The sequence below is a fragment of the Amphiura filiformis genome, chromosome 8, assembly GCF_039555335.1.
Source record: "Amphiura filiformis chromosome 8, Afil_fr2py, whole genome shotgun sequence".
NCBI classification, from domain to species: domain Eukaryota; kingdom Metazoa; phylum Echinodermata; class Ophiuroidea; order Amphilepidida; family Amphiuridae; genus Amphiura; species Amphiura filiformis.
The window spans coordinates 26344924-26363698 of NC_092635.1; the positions used below are offsets into that span (position 1 = coordinate 26344924).

Below are 18775 nucleotides of genomic sequence, written 5' to 3' on the forward strand. Positions count from 1 at the left end.
CACTAGCGCCTTCAAACGCTAAATTAAATTGCCACTAAACAGTTCATTTATAACAGTTTTACACAGCAAGAGGATGCAAATTCATGAAATTAAATTGCCACAAAAAGAGCTAGGACTTCTTGCCAATTCGCCAAATTAAGTTGCTGTGAAATTAAAGTGTTTTACAGTATTACCTCCTTAACCTTTTGTGAAAGCTCAGCATACCAATGTCTCACTGCACTGTAAACAGAATGGGGAAAGACCAATATACTATACTAGTACCTGGTTCAAGCAGAAGCAAGCTGCTGCACCAGAAGTGATTTTGGATTGTTGTTTTGTAACTTTTCTGTTGTATGCAAGTGAGGTATTTGACAAATCAGATTCTGTCTTAATAGTGGAGAAGCTTGGAAATATCCACTGGATACCAGGAAAGTAGGTTTACAAATGGTGCCATGTCATATATTGTAAGCTTTTGAGATAAATGGTCAAAATATGTAGAACAGCTTAGAAAAGCTGAAAATGGATCTCAGGCAGAGAATTAAGGTATATTTAATACATAGGTGATGAAGGTGAAAAAAAAAAATTTGCGGGTGAACAATATCATCTGCATTATTTTCGATGCTATCATAAATTGCAGGACATTCTTGTGTTTGCTTGTATAAAAGACTATATGATATATAAAACTAATAATGTCATAATATAAAGTGGTTTGAGAAAATGTCTGATTTTTGTTGATGTTAATGGAAGACTGTTATTGGAATGAAAATGATCAATGGCGCTTACGATAGGCCTACGTTAACGTTTTGATATGCATGATGTGAAAATACAAAATGCTCAATTACAGATGAGGCGCCTAAGACTAAATTTTATCTGGTATTATCAAAGTTGCGAGTTTGAAGAGGTGGGTCACCGTATAGTACGCATGTTGGCCAAAATGAAAAGTTTTAAATATTGTATTAGTTGTAAACACTGTCATGAGCAAAAGGGGTGGGGTGATGATCTACTAGTGATTTGTTTATAGGACATGATCAATCTTTTGGTTTGTTCCAGTATACATAAATCTGTTTGTTTGTCCGTTATCATTTCTCATTTCAGAGAGACATTTAAATAGTCAATAGTGGTTAATTTCTGGACATCATGTCGACATGTTGGAATATATAATCTCATCATTGAACACTTCAACCATCCTCTTACTGGTAGTCTCATTACTGGTTTATGTATGGTACAGAAATGTAAGCCGCCCTCCTGGATTCCCACCTGGACCTACTGCACTACCCGTTGTAGGCAATATATTTGGTAAGTAGCCTCATCACTGGCTTATGTATGGTACAGGAATGTAAGCCGCCCTGCTGGATTCCCGCCGGGACCTACTGCACTACCCGTTGTAGGCAATATATTTGGTAAGTAGCCTCATTAGGGAGTGTTCAGAAATACTTTGGTGGGGGGGGGGCTGGTAAAAAGGGAGGGGGGGGGCCAAAAAAGTTTTGGACCTTAAAAGAGGGGGGACCAAAAAGTTTTAGGTGGTAGGAAAGGGGGGACAAAAAGTTTTCCTCTTCAAAACCCAAAATTTTCGCCCGCTTCGCGCGCATTGAGAGCCTCTATATCACTTTTAACATGGACAAGTTGGGGTTTTCAGTGCTTTTGTTTGAAAAAATGATGGCACTTAGTGTACACATATCTATTAATTATATAACGTTAAAGATGATCAGCAACATGCAACATCTGGGTTGGTCTAAGAAATACTGGCACTTTTATCATAAAATAAAAATTTTATATCTCTTCAAAGTAGGCTACAAATATGAATATGTACCAATCTGATCAAAATACAACTAAATCAAGAAAATATTGCAAATAAATTGGATTTCTTTGCACGTAAACTGCACACTTCAGTTTACTATTTCTCATTGCAAAATTATTTTGTATACATAGGCCCATGGTTACCATAGGGCAGAGTGAGCACAGGCCCAGGTACCCACGGTCTTTGGGGGCCAAAACTGATACCTGTGTACATTTGTGACCAAATTAATCTCACACTTGACCATTTAGCTTTTTGCATAAATTAGTTCCAATTTTAACAATATTTGGCCATTCAAGCTTCAATATGGCCAAATTTTTTGCGCGGCTCGCGCGCATTTGTACTAGGCCTATCATAATAGCCACGGATCCAAATTATGCTGATGATGTGCCTATGAACCTCCAAATAAATCCTTTATTTCATTTATCCCTGTCAAATCAGATAAACACCCTGATTTGGGACAAATCTAAAGTAAGTATAAAATTAAAATTACCTTGTGTTGTGCTTCTATTTCATGCGCAATTGTCCCACCGGGAATGTTTCAAACATTTGCCTCCCTCAATGACATGTGACCCAGATACCACACCACTGGAAACAACACTATTAAGTATGTTTGTTATATGATAATGGGGGGGGTCAAAAAAGTTTTGTCTGTCAAAAGAGGGGGGTCAAAAAAGTTTAGCGGTCCATCGAGGGGGGGTCAAAAAAGTTTTCGAGGGAAAAATTTGAGTTAGACCAGCCCCCCCTACCAAAGTATTAATGAACACTCCCTTACTGGTTTATGCATGGTACAGGATATGTAAGCAGACCTGTTGGATTCCCACCTGGACTACTGCACTACCTGTCATTGGCAATATACAGGGTGTAACAATAAAATTTGTACAATTTTGAAAATAGAATGACACAAGTATGCCGCTTATGTTGTGGTTTGATATTTATATGTCTATCAAGATAATTTCTTTAGCCACCAGCTAAGCTTTGTTTCAATAAAATCGACGGTATAAAAGTGAAGATATGGTCAATTATGTAACCTAGTCTTAAAACCGCTTGGGCCACTTTTGACTAAACTGTTACAAAAGTGACTGAATAAGAGTTGGAACCATGGACGATGCTCTTATGATAGGTAGTTTTAAACAATGGGGTATTCGAAGTGGTAGAAATGATTACATAATAGAATATCTCCTTGAGTTTTTGAAAGTCACAACTAATCACTGAAATAACAACCTCATTTACTAGAAATCGTGGCTGCAGCTCAACAACTTCAACCCCAATTCACGTTGGAAGAGCGTATTTTTATGGTTGTGACATTCGGTAGCACATGGAGTCAAGCAGAAACCATAACATTGTTTATAGCTCATTTTCCAAACTCATGTCTTCCATCAAGGCATACAATTACATATAACTATGAGAAGTATGTGGAATTTGTTAACAGAAATGCTGGCAATAGTGGTCGCCCCAGAACAGCTAGAAGCCAAGCTGAACTTAATTTCAAAATCCTATTGTTTTGTACTTATGGATGCAAAAACTGTTCTCAGTTTTACCAACGATATCTCAGGGATATGAGAAATTACTTTATTTATAAGATAATTTCAAAGAAATTTCATGACTTCATTCATAGATTTTAAAGAAAGATCATATTATCATTAAGTTCATGTTAATTATATGAAGAAACACGACTTTATAATTCTTTTGTGTCAGTTCTTTGATGTTTAATGCACGATAAGCATATCTACGCGGTACAAACTTGATGTGCGTAAACATGGCAAAAGTGGCCCAACTCGTTTTCTGGACGTTTTAATTAATCGGACATAACTTTTGAACCCAAGCTAGTAAAGAAACCAACTAAACGTCTTCTTTTAGCCAAGATATTACTAATTGTATTGAATATAACATTTGTGCCATAACTCTTTTCGTTTTTTCCTGAGAAGTCAAAATGCAATTGTATAAATTTTATTGTTACACCCTGTATTTGGTAAGGGGCTGTGCAATAATTATGAGCTCCCCCCCCCCCCCGGTAAATTCCCGAACGGCCTGCCAAAATCGCTTTTAAACTCTGATAACATACTTGTAGCAAAACCAACTTTGAGCGGGTTACATCAGTTTTTTTTTAATTTGAGGCCCATGCACATTGTTTTACTTTAAATTTCCTTTGAATGTCATCCCTTTTACTTTAAATTTCTACATAAAAATGTCTGTTTTCCTCAAGTTCTTTCCTATAAAGGGAAAAAATGTTCACCCAAAACCTCTGTATCCCCTGGTGTTATTATTGATTGCTCCCTTATGTATGTCTTCCATTTTTCAGAACTGAAAGGTCCTCTGTATGAAGAGTTTAATAAGTTAGCCAAAAAGTATGGTGATATATTCTCTGTCAAGATTGGCAACAACTGGGCTGTCATCCTTAATAATTTTCAACTTGCTAAAGATGCCTACTTGAAGAAGCCTGTAGAATTTGCTGGAAGACCTGAAAGTTTTACAGGTAAGAGTTTTACATCAATGCTTTGTGTTACTTTGGTAGTGACGTTAGAGCTGCCGACAACCAACCTTTTATGTGTGGGTATACTGCTAGATAAGGATGGCGCATGCGACTAGCCAAAAAGTGTGGGCACCAACAAACCGATGCCCCACCTAACACCATTATGGAATGAAGCCAATGATGTGATCAGCCACAAATGCACCTACATTACTACCAAACTCAAGGTGTAACTAGTATGTAGACAAATCCTCACTAAATGTTCTTAATTTTTTTTATGAAGAAAGAGAATGAAGGTCAAGTTTTTAACCTCTGCTGTTCATCTTCTCATATAACTCACAATACCATATATTTTTTGTCCAATTTTTAGTCATTTTAATGATACTTTATGCTTTGCTGTCCCCATTTTATCCCCATTGCATAAATGTTATACACAAGTGCGCCAGAAATTCTGTGTCATTTTTTGACACAGAGAACAGCCCAGCTTCTCTCTTGATATTCACTGATGTATGTAAAGGGTGACCTTCAACACATAAAATTTTGAGGGCTATTTAGCATAACATAAGGTTATATACTGTTAACTGTTCTTTTTATGCAAATCCAAAAATACCTTAATGAAGATGTTAGGTTTCATCAGACTGGCAACTCATCACATCTGACTGTTTCCTTTTTATAGGCGACAGGAACCACCACAGAGGGCGTGATGAGTTGATCAAAGATGTTGTTGACTGAGCAGGCCCCCTCGTCCTTGTTTAGAGTGTGGGCGTATCCAGATGGCTTCTTTCGGCATATCCAGATGGCTTCTTTGTCGATGACTCCAAAGTCATTGACAGAGAAGCTGATGAGACCACTAGGTGGCTGAATGAAGCCATCTGGATACACTGAAAAGGAAAAGACAAGGATGAGGGGGACTACTCACTCATCAACATCTTTGACCAACTCATCACTAACCTATATGGTGGTTCCCGTCGCCTGTAAAAGGAAACAGTCAGATGTGATGAGTTGCCAGTCTGATGAAACCGCTAGTGTAGTGTTACTTAGTTTAGAAGTGAAGATCATTGATTTTCCAATTTTCAGGAACTTGACAAAAAGAAATCAATTGGCCCTTACTTTAAAATGCATCCCTTGTTTCTTACAGCTGAAGTTTTATCACAAGGCTACAAAGATATCATATTTAGTACACCCAATGACACATGGAAACTTCATCGTAAGATTGGACATAGTGCCATCAGGTAAGGTAGAATACAAACATTATCAATAATTCAATCAGAATAAAAATAATCTATTAATTGCCTGGTGTTATTATCATATACCATAAATTTACTTCCGGTTGGACGTATTCCAACTGTAGAGGGTGTATTTTCAGTCAGGAGAAGATCATACACATGACTTGGGTAGTGGGCCCCTCGTCTCTGTTCAGGACATAGGGTTCTCCATTCTCGTCTTCTGATCCAATGGATTCTTCCGCTAGTATTAACATGGAGTTCTATAGGGGATGCAATGTCCGTTTAATACAACTTTATATCAAACTTGAGCTGACGCAACAAATTTGGCTGATTCCCTGTGTAAGTTGGGACATGTGTAAACATTACAAATATACCTGAATCATAAGTCCAGCCTATGGGAGTGTATCAGGTATGAAAATATTTGAACTTGTTCCATATTATAAGATCATATCATAATATTAACTGTCTATGAGTGTGATGGTTGAAATATAATCACGAGGTGAAAGATGGATTGTTCCATTCCACAAGCCGGAATGGCGAGTGGATGGATCAATCAACCAATGAACTGTCTAGAATTTATGTATGAGTGATATAATACATAATGGCTTTATTTTTTTTAACACCTGGTCATTTTCATACTTTTTCAAATATATATCTTCTTCAAAACAGGCACTTTGCATCTGGAAAGCGGCTGGATAAGCTAGTTCACAGTGTTCTACCCAAACTAAGCAGAGCTCTTGATGAAAATGAAGGAAAATCATTTGAACCAAAGGAAGTACTTGGTGTTTCTGTTTATAACATCCTGGCAACCATGTGTTTTGGACATGAGTAAGTATATACGTAGCACTTGGTAATATTTTAAATCAACAAAATGTGTTCTTAGAATTTATAGAGGGCTACATAATGTGTTACAAGTACCTTAACACTCTCCAAGCGGGTGTCGACTGCAGACGACAAGCTTCAAATTTTCTGTAAAAATTCAAACATTTTAGAATTGTGCATTTACATGACCGTTAGAATCGGCATGAAAAATGCATTACAATAAGTACAAACAAGCCTAGTATTGGTTCAGTGGTTTGAGATAACTCTTAATATTTTGAGAAAATATCTTTATTCTTGGACTTGTATTATCAGCCTATGGCTAGTATTCCGAGCATTTAGAGCACTACATAATGTGTAACAATTTAATACCCTCGTAAAGAGATACTAGTGGATACATTTTATGTGGAGTGCTGTGACTGCACTCTGCTTGACTGTACATAACATTCTTAAACATTCGTATAACATGTTTTGCAGTTTCATTGTGCAAACCTTTGAAAAAACTCAGGATGTAGTACCTCCATAGTCTAATGATTGTATTTATTTGCCCAGTTATATGAGACTATAATGCACATTGGGATACATGTTGATTCCTTATTCAGTTTTCTTGAGTACTATTCCTGGGGTACCATTTTATCATTTTTACTGGTAAAAGCTGTTCAGCAGTCAATTTCTACCAAAAAATTGAAAAGGAATGACTTAAAGGTGACTGAAATTCAGGTGCAGCAGTGCTCCCCTGAATCTGTCTGGAGGTAGGACTTAAAGGTATTCAGATGCAAGGTTGCTGCCCTTGTCTTTCTGGAGGTGGGACTTAAAGGTAACTTAAATTAAGGTGCAAGAGTGCTTCCTGGGTGTGACTGTAGGTGGGACTTAAAGATAGTTTTAATTCGGTGCAAGCTTAGTCTATTTGGAGGTGGGACCTAAAGGCAACTTAAATTGAGATGAAAGAGTGCTCCCCTGGGTCTGTCTGGGGTGGGGCTAACTTAATCTCAGGTGAAAATGCTGGGTCTGTCTGGAGGTGGGGCTTCAAAGGCAACTTGAAATCAGATGCAAGTCCCGGATGCAAGCCCCTGGGTCTGTCTGGTGGGACTAAAGATAACTTAAAGCCATATTATAACATTTGCTGAGGAGAACGCTCTCAAAATGTTTAAATTCAGGTTTTTACACGATTGTAATGTACTTTAGTAAACAAAGATTCTCTGCAAAAATCAAGACTTTAGGTGCTGTAGTTTTGTCAAAATCCGAGATTTTGAATAAACCCCGGAACCGTTGTTTTATTATTACGATAGAAATATTAGTCGAACGCGTATGCGATGTTCATAACACATACCACGTACACTGCGTGTGGGACACACACCAGTGGATCCCACCGTATTACAACCGCCGGAGTAACATATAATAGCGCTGGTAGTAAATTCCAATTTTCTTTGCTTTACCTCACTTGTTCGGCTCAAAATTAAAAGGGGATATATCTAACAGTAAATGCTAACATTTTATGGAAAATAAATACAAATCTATTTTTGAAGAAATGTTATAATATGGCTTTAAGGTGAAAGTGTGCTACCCTGGGTGTGTCTTGAGGTGGGACCTAAATGTATCTTGGAATTACTAAATCAAATAGAAAAGGCCAAACAATCAACACATCTGTGTTCCAACCATTTTCTTTCTTTTTTTTAGGTATGAGGACCCAAAACTGAAGTGTTTTATGGACTTCAATAAAAGTTTAGTAATAGAATTTGGTAATGGTGTGCCTGCAGATTACGTACCCATCTTGAAGTATGTCCCTGATAAGACGACTAAACGATTTTGTGAACTAGTTGAAGAATTCCAAGGAGAGATACAGAAGGAATTGGATGCTCACAAAGAAACCTATGATCCTGGTAAGTTTTGAGAGGGTGGGCAAAGAGGGGGCAAGCCAAAACTGCATGAAATGGCTGAAGACTTCCATGGAGAGATACAGAAGGAAATGGATGCTCACAAAGAAAACTATGATCCTGGTAAAGATTGGGCTTTAAAAGGAGATGCATTGTCTCTCTTGGGTGTCCATTATTGCTTGATGAAAGTGTCAACGTTTTGCTCTCAATTTGCAAAAAAAAACCCACTTCTGAAAGATATACTAGCCTGTTCCTGTTCCTTTGGAGTCACATGGTATGTGAGTTAGAACATTTAGCATTTACCCTGTCCCAAAATACAGAACCAATAGATATGGTAACAGTCTCATTGCTTACCTCATAAAGTCATCAATGATCAGTGTGTGATTACCTATACCCTTTTTTTTTTTACAGTGACGTCAATGCATTGAGGCGCATGTGGCGTCTTTAAGCGTACATGTGCGTGTGATGTAAGCTATTGCGATGTTCAAAAAAACTTTGACCATTGACATTAAAATTAAAACGTCGAAAACATTGACTACGTTGAATATTTGTGACCCGCTCTAATATAATGAGCACAAAATTATACATAATATGATTCCATTAAAAATACAATGACCCTTTTCCACTAAATAGGGTGCTGTTGAAATGCCCCCATAGCCTAGATTAATCATCACATGAGTATTATTACTCTGCCAAATATGACAACTTTAACATGATTTTCACAATTTTAGTGCATATGAACTGAAATCTCTTTGGTGCCATTATGCTCACATCATTGTAATTTTGTGTATCTCTTCACAGAAAATATTCGGGATTTGATAGATTCCTTGTTGAAGGAGCAAGAGAATGCCATCGCTGAAGGATCAGCTAAAGTTGACTCGCTGACTGATGTACATCTACTTCAAACTGTTGGTGATATGTTCATAGGTAATACTGCCAATTGACCATAATGTCCAATCTTATGGTTATGTTCCTCATTCAGAACAGAGAATGTTAGTCAATGCTCTCAAAACCACCTGCAAATTTACATCTTTGTGTTGACTGAACTAATGTTTATGGAGATACTAACCAGTATAAAATCATATCGACATGCCCTTAAGGGATCAGTTAGCAATGTTTGCACAGGTAGCATTCTGAATATGCAGAATGTCCTTTTGATATTAAATAATACAAATTTTATGGCATATTATTAAAATTTGATATTCTTTTATATTTATGATATTTAACAGTCCTTAAAGTAAACTTTATAAATCTAATGATTACTTTAAAAAGTGTATGTAGCTGAGCTGGGATGAAAAGTGAAAATTGACAATTTGGACCTTTTATATTGATGATATACATTTTTTCCCAAAAGGGCCGATCGTTGACCATGTCTTAACGTTTACGCAAACAGACAGAAAAAATATGTGGTATGTGCGTAGCAGTTTTGTCTGTCGCACCTAACGTAATGATCGGCCCTCATCATCGGATAATGCTGAGACTTGTGACAATTGTTATATTAGTCTGTATAGTATAGTAGTCTGCATATAATACTTTCACATGATGCAACTCTTGTGATGTTCGGCCTAATGAAAATTAAGTTACAGTAAATCAATTTAAGAACTGCTTTTTCTCTTGACTTAATAGTAGATTAGAATAGAATAGACTATATTGGGGCATTGGGAAAAGGTTAAAAAGCATTGGACCTTGACCATTGTCTGAAATTAGGCTATATTAAAAAAATCCTTCATCTCAAAGCGCTTCTGAAAACTTAATGCAGAATGTAATTGTTGTTGCCGAAATTTAATACAAAGAACAAATTTTTCCCTGCCACTCAGGTGGAGCAGATACAACTACTAGCTCTCTGCACTGGTCTGTGGCTCTGATGGTACAACATCCTGAAATCCAAGAGAAAATTGCTGAAGAAATGGACAGGGTAGTTGGGAGAGATCGTCCACCCAGTTTAGAAGATCGTGGCAAGCTACCATACACAGAGGCATGCATGTACGAGATGTTGCGTTACAGTTCTATTGCCCCTGTGGGTGGTATTCACACCACTATTGAAGATACCACACTAAGTAAGTTTTCCGAGGTTGAAGTATAACCATTTTGATCATATAGCGTGTTTATACTGTGCATTACCGCACTTTCACCTTCACCCACATTTTAATCCGCTCACCTTTATTTCTACTATGCTATAAATGCAGGGTAACAATTCGCCCTCACCCAATCTATTTCAGCTGTGGCTGTTACTGTGTATTCCTCGCATCACCCCGAATTTACCCGAACTACTGTATTTCGTCAAATAGTTGCTCCCCTCAAAAAAACGCCCCACCACTTTTTTCAACCAAGATGTTTCAAAAATGGATATTTCCATGCTATCTTGTGTAGTAAGCGTACCAAGTTGCCCACATGGTCGATAATAGCATCAATAATTGGCGAAAAATCTGGATCAGAAACCCGGAAGTGAACCAGAAGTCAGTGTTTCTAGTTCATAGTTCATCATTTTAGGGTGCGTTTTAAGTTTACCTAATGATTTTAACAGGAACTATCGTTCTAAAATTGACCTTGAATAAATGCCCCCCCCCCTTGGGAAAATGTAACGCCCCCGGGCGTTTATTTGACGAAATACGGTATTTGCTCAGTAGAAACACGCTGATAGATGGCACTGTTTGGTGTAGTCTATTGACAATACGTAAGATTGCCTGGATGCATATGCCTACATATTGGGCTAGCTACATCCAATACATGTATCTATAGCTAAAATAATAATTTCTCGATCATGAGTGCAATGACAATTGCGTCGGCGTACAATGCCTACCACACACGCTTTGGGTAAGCGCTGCATTTCCTGTGCGTGCACAATCAATCGCGCTATTGTGTCATTCCACTAAACTTGTGACATTATGCAGTGCACGCAGTACATTCATACTCTCATGATCGAGAAAATATTATTTTAGCTATAGTGGGTGTACATGATAACCCTTGTTTGTTCTGGGACTGATGAATATTCAGATCAATATTGATCCTAGGTTTCTCAACCGGACGTGGGAAATCATGCAGTTTATATTGAAATACCTTCCCACAAGGCCAGGCCACAATAATAAGCATATTGCCCCGGCATATTGCATAACGATAGATGCAGCTCGTACGTGGGTTAATCCATCTTCCTTTGTTATTGCATTACGCATATTGTATTGTGATTTTGGTCAAATTGGTCCACTCGGGTGGGGACAGGGGGACAAGTTGCTCTCTCTTAAATTGCGAATTGCAAATTAATTGCGAATCACAAATCTCAAGTAAAATTTTGCAAATTGAGTTTGGGCCTTTTTTTATTTAAACCAATGATAATTGTGTAAAAATGACCCCTCCCGCATCCATCTGATGTGAATGAATTGAAATTCATGGTTTGATCATGATTCATGATGACATTTTTGTTTGTTTTTATAGGTGGCTATATGATTCCTAAAGACACATGGATATTTGTTAATCAATGGGCTATCCACTATAATGAGAGATTTTGGGATGAACCATTCAAATTCAAACCAGGTAAGTCTATAAACATATAACATTTTCTACAGTTTGATCAGCTTGTAATCGGCGGGAATTGTTAGGCTTCTACCACTGCGCCAAAAAGTAGACCGACGTTAAGAGTGATATCGCTCATTCTACAAAATCCGGTGCCAATCCACTAAAAAAATTGAAAAAATAAAAGTTGTTCAAAAAAACCTGCTTTTTGTGTTTTTTAAAAGTAAATGTATCACTACTTTCAGATGTAAAAAATTGCCAACACCACTTGCATATTTTTCTTTCAGGATGTCATGATGTTTTTTAACATTAAAACTCAATGTAATGTTAGCTACGTTACCGACTATAAAATGGGCTGTTTTTACTCAATCCAAGGTCATAAAAAGCAAATTAAAGATCACTTGAGTGAAATGTAAAACAGATTTCACCATTTCATAGAAGTTTTGAAGATGCATAAATGAGTGTGTAACGTAGCTCACAGTAACGTAGTTCACTGGTTTTTAATGTTTTTAATGTGATTTGTTCACGTTATACCGTTATGTCGGTTAATTCTAATATAAATGGGGTTCGACCACTGGTAGCTTTCACATATTATTAGGAAGTACATGTAATACAAGTGCATACTATAGAATTCTGGTAACGTAGCTCACCAATCTTAACATGGTCGGTCGAAATTTCAATGTTTACAACATTTCTATGCCAAAAATGCTACAGCATCACGATTTTTACTGTGATTTTTAAAAACCTATGAGTGTTTCCTTTCAAAACCGCAAATTACATTGATACCTCTGTTTTACTTCTTTCCAATAACGTGTGTTAAAAAGGGTAACGTAGCTCACAGCGTTTTGGTGGAAAGTGCAATTTATTTTAGAATTACACAAAGACATTTTAATCACTAAAAAATAATGTTGATAAACAATATGATGGTGCGTTATCTAATTAAAAAACAACAAATATGTAAAGAAATCGCATTTATTCAAAGAAAATATTTAGGGTTAGATGTGACACTTGAGCTGTGGAAACGCATTTTTAGCGATTTTTGAGCCTTTGCAAGGGTTAATCAGGCTGAAGAAAGCATTTAAAGTATGGAAAACTATATATGTCCGTGTAGATCTCGTTGAGTTCTACCAGAAAAACAACATATTTGATGCCCTAAATGCTCGACAAAGTTTTTGTGGACCAAAGAATGGAAAAAAGGCTATTGGCACCGGATTTTGTAGAATGAGCGATATACACCAATCCGACTTCGCCATTACTGCGGTGTCCCCGATGTAAAACTGCGGTGTCCCGAGGTCGGGGGTTCCACCTTCCACCCATTATTTATTGCGTGCTACACAGAATTGTATCCGGAATTGTACACAACAGTGATATTCAATACACGATCATAAGTATTGAATTACGAATTAAATCTCCCGCTCTGGTACATCTGTGTTACCGTCAATAGAGGGCCAAATACAGTAAACGCTTCTCGGATTGGTGTATAGTTGACTTGTCCGGTCTGTATTTTGCGTATTAAGGCCAGAGTAATGGAAGACATATCCATCCACGCCCGAATTTGAGATTTCTTGATATTTATCAACACTAAGATGTATTCTTTCATTTGAAACTGATAAAATACAACTTGCTAATATTTACTCGTATTTTTGCTTGATTTATTTCACTCGTTTCAACTCTAAAAAGTCACATGGCTCAAGACTGAAGCGAAAACGGCTACCAGTTTGGAAAATTTTGCAAAATGAAGGTCCCATTTAAGTCATTTGGTGCATATTTTTACACTATTATCATTGCTTTAACTCAATTTGCAAAATTTTAAATATTACACTTTATTGGACTTAGGCCTACTAAAGCATGCACGGATTGATGTTGAAGTCAGCAATGAGTCGTCTTAATACAGATGATGGTGACAAAATGTGACGGCCTTGCATATCGGCGGGCCCGCAGTAATTTCACAGGCTTTTGGGCAGAGGACCCGCCTTCAAGCAATGCCTAAAATAATCACAGATAACATGGATAAGAAGGCTTGGGCCTACTCAATTACGTGCAAATATTGTTTTTCTCTTCTTCTCCATTTCTCTTCTTTTTCTTTCTCTCATTTTCACAGCTTTTCGCCCCTTCTCTTCTTCTCTCCTTTCCTCATTTTTTTTTAGCCGCGAAGGGGGCGGGGGCACACGGGCCAGTGTGCCCTTCCACCTGCCTCGCGACTGGTCCAAAAACAGAAGCCTAAGTGGGCACTTCTTTATCCATATGCGGAGGGAGGGTGTCTGAGGGAAGATGCACCAGTATTTGGAAAAAAATAAAAATCAAAGGCCGAATTAAAGCCATTTCATGGACCATGAAAGGGGACACGGTCCGGGGTGTGTGCCCCTGCATGGATCCGCCACGGCATGGGAGGCCGTTTATCATGATCAAATTGCGATTAAATATCTTCCATAAAATTAACATGTAAAAATGTAAAGCCAAACAAAGGGTTTTTATTTTTTTCCAACAAAATTGTAAAAAAAAAAAATTAGGACCCTTGAAAAGGGGGGGGCCCGGGCCCGGTATGCCCATGCCTGGGTCCGCACCTGACGCCCACTATCGCGAACGCGTAGCGCGTAGCACTTGCGGCGCATCACTGGAGCGGTAAACGCTGCACGCCTGTAATACTGGCGTTGCGTAAAATGGATGGAAGGCCCCTAGCTATGGCTGCCAGTAGGTGTAGGAATGTGTCAAGTCGGATTCGTGTATAGGTTTTCCAAGGTCCACATTAGAAGTACATGTTAACATTTTAGAGGGTGAAGTCCACTTATTGCATGCAGGCAATGTTGGTTTTTTTTGGGTGTGTGTTGATTTTGTCAAAACCAATCGAAGAAACTTACTATTTGCTGCTGTCAGTTTCATCAGTGAACAACTGACTTCTTCATGTTTTCAAACGGGAGCTTGGCAGGGGAAACAACATAATTGAGATCCTTACACACTACATTGTGGCTTCGTAAGTTTGTCTTAACGGTTTTAAGTTGCAAACTGCTCAGATCTATTTCTAGTTCCTTGGTCGTCTTCTGTTTTAGTTGCAACCTGTTTAATCTCTCTACATGGTGACATTTTGTTTTCTTAAATTCAACACTTGTGATGTTGTTTACATGGGTCAAAAGATGGTGTTGTTCAGTCGGGTTCAACACCTTATTCAATGCATTCTCAATTGTAACTTTTTTTTAGACTACTCAGTTTATTGTTTATGATTCTAATTCTTTCGCCCAGAAGATTTTTATGAGCCTTAACTATGACCCTGTTCACATTAGTAAATTTCTTCATTCGACGAAGATAAGTTAATCTTGATTAAATAATTAAGCGTGCATACATATTGCACTGAACGAAGAGCGAACGAAGACATTGCATCATAAACATTTCATGAAAATTAACGAAGCTATTATTGCCCTGCTATTATTAAAGCCGGCGAGGGTCACTTGCCACATGATCACTTTCCTTCGTCGAACGAAACGAGCGTACACATTACAAAATTAGCTTCATCGAACGAAGTATTCCTTTGTTGAACGAAGCAATTTTAATCTTCATCGACGGAAGAAAAGTGCGTACACATTAGGAAAAGGCCGTTTTTAATTCGTTCGAAGTTTGTCGAAAGAAGAACATTTTCTATGTGAACAGGGTCTATTATACCACAAGCCTTTTATTAATCAGACATTTTATGACTAGGGGGAGAGAGTCCAAGTTCTTTACATCTTAGTACTCTAGGTGATTATTCAAGTGCAAGTAAAATAACATCATCACTACCGGAAGTGACATAACTTTCAGTCGGTCATCAGCTGTTGGATCATCACAACAAGCTTTGAAAAAGTCAGTGGTTCACTCATGAATCTGTCAGCAAGCAAATAGTAAGTTTCTTCAATTGGTTTTGACAAATTAAAAACTTTTATCTTTAAGTCCAGAAAATTGGAAAATTCATAGCTGCCACATTCATGCAGATAGTTTGGTCCACTTTTCTAAGTATATATTTTCTTTTTTTAGAACACTTTTTAGATGAATCTGGCGAGGTGCGCCTACATCCTGAAGGATTTCTTCCATTCTCATTTGGTCGACGTGTTTGCCTCGGTGAAGCTTTTGCCAAAGCGGAGATATTCCTTCTGTTCTCTTGGTTATTTCAACACTACACCTTCTCTATACCACCTGAGCAAGAGGGGAAATTTGAGATCAAGTTGGACACAGGCTCTCCACTGGCACACCAGCCTGATGATTTCAATATTGTTGTCAAGAAACGCTTCTGATTTCATCCACATCTTGATAGTGTATAGGTTTCATTTGTAAGCAGTGTAAATTACTTACCAAATACACTATTAATTTGAAAGGAAACCCATCATTCCAAGCAGGGTATATTTTACCAGGTATCGCATGGGAAAATGCTACACATGCATGTTATATAGCAGTCCTGGATCACAGCGCTATTTCATCTATTGACCACGTACCAAATTATTATTTCTGTACTGGACTCGAACCCAAGACTGCATTGTACCTTTTTCAAGGTTGTACCAAGCACGGCCAGAGCATGTTCAAGAGACAATACCAGGCAGTTATCATGCGGGCTGCCATGCTATTATCATGAATACTTGGATAAACTCTTTTGTTCGTTTTACTAACAGAGTATTCTTGTGATGAGTTTATAAGAATCGCTCTAGGAACTTTGAGTTTAACTGATACCATGAGGTATATTTACATTTCATGCTATTATTCGGTACTTAACTGCAAACTAAAACTCGCTTTTATAAACCTCTACCTGTTTAAGTATGTCTGTGTACTGTAATACATCCGATCGCATGCCGAGGTGTTGAATATATAGTAAAAGGCAGGTCCGATAAAATCCGAAGATATGACCAAATTGATGCTTGAAGGTGGAAAAATTGCCAAAAGGCGAAAGAAGCCATGTGCATGTATGTGTGCATTGTACTTGCATACACCCTAGAAAAATTCTCAACAAAACTCGAAAAATATTGTAAAATTTGAATACAAAATGTCATCATCATATTGGTCTTTGATGAACATTTGATCAAAATAGCCCTTCGGAAATTGCTTGAATCTATTCAAATATCAACCCATTTATTTTCTACAATACAGTATGAAATGAGTTTCTACATGCCAGGTTTTGTTTTGAAATTTGTGGTACGGATAGTTTTTCATAGTTCAGTTGCTCGATATGTTTCGGAAACGCCTCAAAATATCGCCTTCAAACATATCTGTATATCAAGAGATGGCACTATTTTTTGGGTAGGGAAATATCGCTGTGCGGATAGCAGTGTTTTGCCATGTAAAAGATATCCGCTGTTGAAGTCTTGAACCTTAAACCTTAAAAATGCTATGCAATTTTAGCTAAGATATACTCTATTTTTAAGATAATCCTGGGACCCTTATAGGACAAGCTCAAGATTGATTTGTCTTTGAAACAGGCTCCAGCTGGGACTTATAATATAAATCGACTGCTCGTCAGTGCCAGAAGTGGGTAAGTGCAATAGCTGCCATGTGCAGATGAGAAAAATATACTGTGTGTAAATTGCCAAATGTTCACAGGGCAGCTATTGCACTTGCCCATTTTAGCACTGAGCAGTCGAAATGCTTAGGATCGATATGAAGTTTGAATATAAATCATCCCCTAGTCACTGGCTGAACATGGGTGTACTGTTCAATAGCAAGGATGAAACTGGCCTACTTTTCAGTAGTGATTGTTAAACTAAATTCCTTCAGCAAAGTTTATGAAAAAGTTGGAAGATAATAGAATTCATGTTCACTAAAGGATAAAATCATACCCCATGTTTGTTCTCACTAAATTTGGTAAAATATCTACGGTCTGGTGCTGCATTCAATTTAGCCTTTGGTTTCATGGAATATGATATCAGCTTCATGGAATATGATACGGCACCAGACCATAGATATTTTCCCGTATTTCATGAACAAAATGGGGGGTAATATTAGTTATCCCCTGTTTGTTCATGCAATACGAAAAATATCACTGGTTTTGAGGTCGTATCACACGAGGCCGCAGGCCGAGTGTGATACGACCTCAAAACCAGTGATATTTTTCGTATTGCATATGAACAGACAGGGGGTAACGAATTTATCATTCAGTAGACATGAATTTAACACAAACAAACAACCAAACAAACAAACAAATAAATAATACCACAATCATAAAATAATCAAGTTATAGGCCTACTCCAAACTCTTCCATGCATGCTTTTATTGCTTACGGTTTTCTGTCATGCAACTGCCGCCAGGCCATGTAATACAGCGCGCCATTGCCAGCAGCGTGGCGATTTAACTTAGCACGCGACGCGATGTAGCGCCGTAATTGCCGTCTCTACACGCATGCGATCAGCACAGTGTACAATACAACGCGAGTATGCGGCCCGTTAATTGCCGATACTGATTAAGAGCTGAATAATACGGCTATATATTGTACGGTAATTTATGAATGCTGAACAATACGAAATTATATTATTTGGCTATTAACCAATGAAATGTCGTTATTCATGTCTACTGAATGATAAGTAATAATATCTGTTAATAAAGGCTGGATAAGACAAGTTATATGGAACACCTACTTGTGTTTGAGATGGTCAAGCACTCCTCTTGTTCATAGACTTACAACAGGTCCGAACTCAAATTTAAAACTTTGATGTTAAACTGGTCCACATTAATGTGACACTTTAAAATAACTCTTCAGACTTGCAAATTGCCATACTTGTAATGCCATTGAAGATGTTGTGGGCCCAGTGGCAAAGCTGGAATTTTTCCAGAGGGTCCAGAGGGGACAAGCCTGTGTGGGGTGGGCCCAAATCCACCAAAAAAGGGGGGAATAGATGTTGCGATGTACCCCCCACAAAAAGGTCCACTTTTCAGAGTAGGTCCAAGTTAAAAAGAGCGATTAACAAAGGGACCACTTTTCATGCTAAACTGTTCAATATAGATAAATTAACTTAAGAAAGTGAATAGGCCTACTTCACTTTGATATGAGTAGGACTAATAATTATAGACGAATCTAATGAGCCAAGTCATGGTCAGGATTTGGTCGGCCATTACTGGGTCCCAGGCGCACCAAGCTGGAGTTGTGACTGCTCAATTG

The 18775-nt window shown here is 37.8% G+C and overlaps 1 protein-coding gene across 1 annotated transcript; it reads left to right on the top strand.

The window, feature by feature from the left end:
• Positions 1-1124: 1124 nt before the first annotated feature.
• On the top strand, positions 1125-16629 carry LOC140159475 (steroid 17-alpha-hydroxylase/17,20 lyase-like). The gene is made up of 9 exons (XM_072182961.1): positions 1125-1275; positions 4077-4250; positions 5383-5476; positions 6140-6298; positions 7967-8169; positions 8965-9090; positions 9981-10220; positions 11593-11691; positions 15673-16629. The coding sequence occupies exons 1-9, from the start codon at positions 1125-1127 to the stop codon at positions 15927-15929; spliced, it is 1503 nt and encodes a 500-aa protein (XP_072039062.1). The 3' UTR covers positions 15930-16629.
• Positions 16630-18775: the final 2146 nt, after the last annotated feature.

What these genes read in the sequence shown, in the direction of transcription:
- LOC140159475 (XM_072182961.1), top strand. Translation starts at nt 1,125, where the DNA reads ATGTTGGAATATATAATCTCATCATTGAACACTTCAACCATCCTCTTA. An exon ending in TATTGAAGATACCACACTAA is followed by an intron (nt 10,221 to 11,592) that starts GTAAGTTTTCCG and finishes TTGTTTTTATAG; the next exon opens with GTGGCTATATGATTCCTAAA. An exon ending in ACCATTCAAATTCAAACCAG is followed by an intron (nt 11,692 to 15,672) that starts GTAAGTCTATAA and finishes TTCTTTTTTTAG; the next exon opens with AACACTTTTTAGATGAATCT.